The sequence below is a fragment of the Dipodomys spectabilis genome, unplaced genomic scaffold, assembly GCF_019054845.1.
Source record: "Dipodomys spectabilis isolate Male_0828 unplaced genomic scaffold, ASM1905484v1 ptg000098l, whole genome shotgun sequence".
NCBI classification, from domain to species: Eukaryota; Metazoa; Chordata; class Mammalia; order Rodentia; family Heteromyidae; genus Dipodomys; species Dipodomys spectabilis.
The window spans coordinates 12,831,060-12,836,343 of record NW_024870775.1 but is presented as its reverse complement, the minus strand read 5'-3'; the positions used below and the strand labels follow the sequence as shown (position 1 = coordinate 12,836,343).

At 54.1% G+C, this 5,284-nt stretch overlaps 1 protein-coding gene across 1 annotated transcript; it reads right to left on the bottom strand.

The window, feature by feature from the left end:
* Positions 1 to 296: 296 nt before the first annotated feature.
* On the bottom strand, positions 297 to 4,655 carry LOC122113711 (NUT family member 2D-like). Its single transcript, XM_042686791.1, has 6 exons — positions 4,375 to 4,655; positions 3,388 to 3,516; positions 2,430 to 2,569; positions 1,689 to 1,981; positions 1,360 to 1,476; positions 297 to 746 (listed from the first exon to the last, which is right to left on the bottom strand). The coding sequence occupies exons 1-6, from the start codon at positions 4,653 to 4,655 to the stop codon at positions 297 to 299; spliced, it is 1,410 nt and encodes a 469-aa protein (XP_042542725.1).
* Positions 4,656 to 5,284: the final 629 nt, after the last annotated feature.

The window sequence follows — 5,284 nt, the reverse complement described above, 5'->3', positions numbered from 1 at the left end:
CACTCTTCATTCTGTGGACAGCCCAGACCCAGGCTCAGCTGTTTGAGGACACATTCCAAACAAACTATCTTTATTTACTCTGCACAATTACATAGCCCCCCCAGGTAAATCTCCCTCCCCATCCTCCCCCCCCTTTTATTCATTCTCCCTCCCCTCTTTTCCCCTCAGTCGCATTACCCTCCCCCATCCCCTGCTACCCTGAGGACTCCTGGATCAGCACTGAGTGAGGAAGACCTTTTGCTTGGTCGATTGCACAATGCAAGCCAGGTGAGATCTCACTCAGGTCACGACTGGCTTCAAGGATTTTTTTTCTTCCTCTTCTTCGTCTGGGCGTCCAACACCTCACGCTTTCTCTTCTGAGGCTGTGAGGGCTGAACCAGCGCCAAAGCCAAGTCCTGCTTTGCAGACTCCTCAAAGTGAGACCCTGGGCATGGATTCTTTACTGGGGTGCATGAGTCTCCAATGCGAGCCCTTTTCTTGGACTTGGCAGGTGGAGGGGGATCCAGGCTGCGGCCTCTTCTCTTGCACAGTGAAGGCCCGGGGGCTTGGTGTCCAGAGGACAGGAGGGTGGTGGGGGACCTGGGGCTCTGAGATAGTCCCCAGGGTAGGAGACAGTACTCAGAGCCCAGCAAGGAAGCCAGGCTGGGGACACATTCCTTGCCCACCTTCCTGTCCCCTGCTCGCTTGCGTGGAGTGCCAGCAGGAGACTCTTCCATGTGATTCACGGCATCTCCAGACCCCGCTCTCTGGGGATGGGATCCATGTCCTCGAGGACAAGCAGTGGACAGGGTGGTTCCTACTGAAGGACCCGTGACCCCCCTGGAGAGCAGCAGCAGGAGAAGCAGAAGCAGGTGTCAGGTGCTCTGCATCTGTGCCACCATGGCTCTGATCATCACTGCAAACGATATGCAGAGTGCTGGTATCTTCCCTGACTGCTTGTTGGAGGCTCTGCTATTTCTCTCTGCACCTTGGCAGATGGCCAACTCAGAAACACTTGAGGCTACTCTGGCTGCCCCAAGACGTTTCTCCGCTATCTGTTGGAGGAAATACAGAGTTACTGGCTTTGCATCTGGCTGGGAAAGGACACAGTAGAGGGAACAACTTCAGGGTCACCTCTCTTGGTTGCAGACACACACACTTGTGCTCGTCAGCTCCCCATGGGTCTCTTTGCAGCTGTGCAAGCTCAGCCCCTCCCTGGCTCTCCTGTGTCCTTCCTTCTAGTCCACATCCACATCTAACTTCAGGAATAACCTCCAAAGCCACGACTGCACAGAAGCAGGAGGCATGCTCCTCCCCTTTTGGTTGTGCGGCCTTTCTTCCCCTCCTGATCTACCTGCCTACAGTCTTTCCTGTGCCAACCTGCTTGGGGGTGAGTCCTTCTTCCTGTTCCAGCTCCTCAATTAGGGCCTCAAGATCCAGCTCTGGTTTGGAGGAAAGCAATTCTTCCAGGAATTTGGGATGAATGATGGCCTCCACCTGGAGCAGGAGGAAGAGGGTGTCAGTGTGTGTAGAAAAGAGAAATCTGTGCCAAGGGGACTTTGAGAACACAGGGAGGAATGACACACACACACACACACACACACACACACACTCACACACACACACAGAGTGCTGAGCAGTCAGGGAATCAAGGTTCATTTCAAGGGAGAGGGCAAGTGGCAGAGAACAGGGCTGGAGTTGGAGCCCACATTTGAGATGAAATCCTCCTGGCAGCACAGCTGGTCAAGGAGGCTCAGGAGCTCTGGATCTGAGCACATGTCTTCCACATCCTGTTGTTCCATTCCCGCCTCTTTGGATGTTCCCCCAGAGTCCTGGGTGCACAATTGAGGAAGGCCCTCCAGCCAGTCCATGATGGCCATGTACTCCTCCACGGCTTCAGCTGGGATCTCCTCGGGTGCCTTGGTCTCTGGCGGCCTCTGACCTGTGGGTGCTGATGGCTTGGCAGGCTTAGCCTTGAGGCCAGTCTTGCTGGAGTTGCCCTCTAAGGGAGAGGAAACAAGACAAAGCAAGGATGGGAGAAGAGCTTCCACACGATGGCTGAGCAGCAGAGTTTAGTAGCGCTACACCAGCCCAAGACCAGCATAGACAATGGAGCCAGAAGAGACTGCAACATGTGGAATATATAAGACAGCCATGCAGTCCCAAATTCTGAGACACTGACATTCTGGTGCTCTGCCCATCCCATTGCTGTTCCTGAGTAGGTGTTGTCCAAGGTGCTTGTGCTGAGAGGAGCTATAGACATGGCCCTATAATAACCAGTTCCATGCTAACTATTCCTCCAGAAACCTCAGGTTCTGGAGGGATGCTTTGTTTCCATTGCAAGAGGAGCTCCTCCATTGAAAACAGAAGCCCTGCGTGTGGGTAAACCCTTCGAGACCCCATCAGCCACTTCATGCCATGGACTCCAATAGAACATTGAGAGACTCTACCTGGCTGCTGGAGAATGTCCGGGGATGAGAGCCTTGGAGAATCTGGCTTCAGTGGGATGGCAGGAGGCGGGCCTTGGAAATGCATAATGCCCTGCAACTTTGAATTCTCTATCACCTCCATAGCCTCAAATTCCATGAACCTGGGAATGTAGGAGGCACAGGGTGAGCTGAGAGGGGGATGAGCCCCATGGGCGCTTCCCAGAAGAAGACATAGAAGGTGTGCAAGCAGTACTCTGAGGTTCTTGCCTAGGTGCAGAAGGTTGCTGATAAAGGATGAAAACAAGCTGTCAGTGCAGGAAGAAGTGACACTGTCCAAAAGAAGCGCACTCTTCACATGGTGCACATGACTGAATCACTCTGAATAACACATTTATAATAGCAATAAATAATATTTTTAAAAAACGCAAAGGTCAGGGAGACTTTAGATCGCCCAAGACTTGTGTGGAAAGATGTGACCCAGGAAGGGCCTTCAGTGACCCATCTTCTAAGCCTATTCCATCCCTGCCCCTAACTGAGGAGGTGAGTGGCAGAAGCTGATCAGGATGGTGATTGATGGAGAGAACAAAGATGAAATTAAAACCTTGGGTTCCTAGAGCAGGCATGGGCCCTAGACTCTCATGAGCCACTGATACCTGGAGCAACTTTGCCTTTGCACAACTGCCCATGTTGGAAGGGACCAGTTGTTGGCTGATTTCCGCACCGGGTCTGACCCTCCGCCCCCTGGTGTGGACCAGGCATCAGTGAGGCAGGAGTTTGAGAGGGCCCCCAACTCAGAGCTCAACCTGCACCTCAGAGAGACTGTGCCACTGCCTGGACAGAAGGCAATCAGGAGAAGGGCATCTTCTGTGCATGTCCATGCCTTTCCTGGCAGTGTGAGTGATGAGCCCCACTGGGCTCAGGCGTGCAGTCTCTGTCCTCCTCCACCACACAAACCCCAGCTCCAGGGCCCCTCACTCACTTGGCCGCCATCTCGTGAAAATTCATGCGCTCGTAATTACTAATGCCTTCCCACTCCTGAAGGCCTCTCCACAGGCCCTCGTCCAGGGACATGGTGGGCTTGAGCCGGGCCAGGGACCGAAGCACTGGGCTGCAATTCATCAGGATCAGTCACAGCCCACAGCCCACAGGTGACCCTCCATTCCCAGTGGACCTAAACCCTGTGCTCCTCACCCCTGGTGCCTACATGTCCAGCTCCCATGTGGGCTCTTATCTCCAGGTCACCCTTACGGACCACAGAAATCAGTAGCAAGGGCACTGCTGGCCTTCCCCATGTTCCTGTGAGTGCTTTCCATTAGTGAACATTCTAGCCTGAAATACTCTGTTCTTCAGAATTGACATACTAAAGCCTTAATCCCCCGGTGATGCTATAGGGAGACAGGGCCCTGGGCCAGCCTAGCTTAGGTACACTCATGGAGATGGCATTCTTTGCCAGGACAGGACAGTGGCCTTGGAGAGACAGACAGGAAGAGCAGCCAAAGCTACCTCTCAGCCCTGCATGACACACACAAGGCAGCCATGAGGAGAGCCATCTCCAGACATGGAATCTTCCATCCCAGAATCTGAGAATTCCATTCTCCAGACTGTGAGCAAGGAATGGTTTCAGTTTCCAGTTCCACAAGTATGGGTGAGGCCTGAGCTGAGCGGCACATGCCCAGTATGGTCTTGAGCCGAAAGCCAAATTGTGGCTCCCTTCATAGCAGGTGCTCTTTGGGAATGTGGGCCTTTCTACAGTGCTAATCCTTCTGGAAAAGTAAAATGGCCACACTCACAGGGGTACCATGGTGCAAAGGGAAGGAGCTTTTCTTGCACCTGTGTGACACTCCTATGTCTGTGTGTGGTTTTTCTCTACAGGTGCGATCAACTTCAGGACTTCCCTGCCCTTGTGGTGTGGATTCCCATGTAGGAGCCCCAGCAGGAGCTCCCTGTTCCCAGAGGAGACACTCACATGAAGAAGCAGGCAAGTGCTTCCCCATCAGGAGTCTGTGGAAGTTTATTCCGGATCAAGGCCTTCAATTGTTGCCAGCGCCGAAAGTTCTGATAGACACTGGGAGGTGGAAGCTTGGTCTGGGATGTGGGCTGACTGCCCTCTGCACAGGGCCTCTGTGGCCACGGTGCGTGCTGGCTCACTGGGGGCCTGATGGGAGCCTCCTGGGAAACTGGTGGTGTTGATCCCAGGGGTGGGCCCCAGGTCAAGCTGTCTTGGGCAGCCTGTCTACATCCAGTCATGGGGACACTCACTGGAGCACTGCTGGCAGCACCAGGCAAGAGGAGTGGAGCTGGGCCCATGGAACCCACATCCCCAGGAGGGACATTCCAGATGAGAGGGGCCTGAGTGACAATTACTTTTGGAGTGTGGAGGGGCACTGCTGGCCTTCCTCCTGTCCCCATTTCCACAATGACATGGGAGGGGCCTGCCCCACTGGATTTGCAGCTTCCCCCTGACACCAGAGATGTGCTGGGGAAAGCAGGCAGCACCAGAGGGCTCCCCAGAGGAGGGAGTGCAGCAGACACTGTTGGAGGTGGACAGGAAAACTGCTTCCTCAATGACCCTTGTGCTGGTTCTGGGGCGGCTGTGTGGAAGGGCAGCTCTGTGAGAGGAGCTCTGGAAGCAACGGTGTTCAGGCTCAGGTTGGCTGAAGACACTGGTCTCGCTGCTGGAGAGAGAGCAGGGTTCATTGAAGAGGGACAGGGCACAGCAGAGGTTCTCCCTAGGATTTGGAAATTCGGAGGAGTAAGGAGGAAGGACAGCAAGTCAGGGCTTGCAGTGAGAAATAGTGTTTCACAGATGTCCCCAAGTGAATGCCATGGTGTGTCTCTCTTTTAGGATTAATCCTGCCAAGGACTTGCTCCTGTTC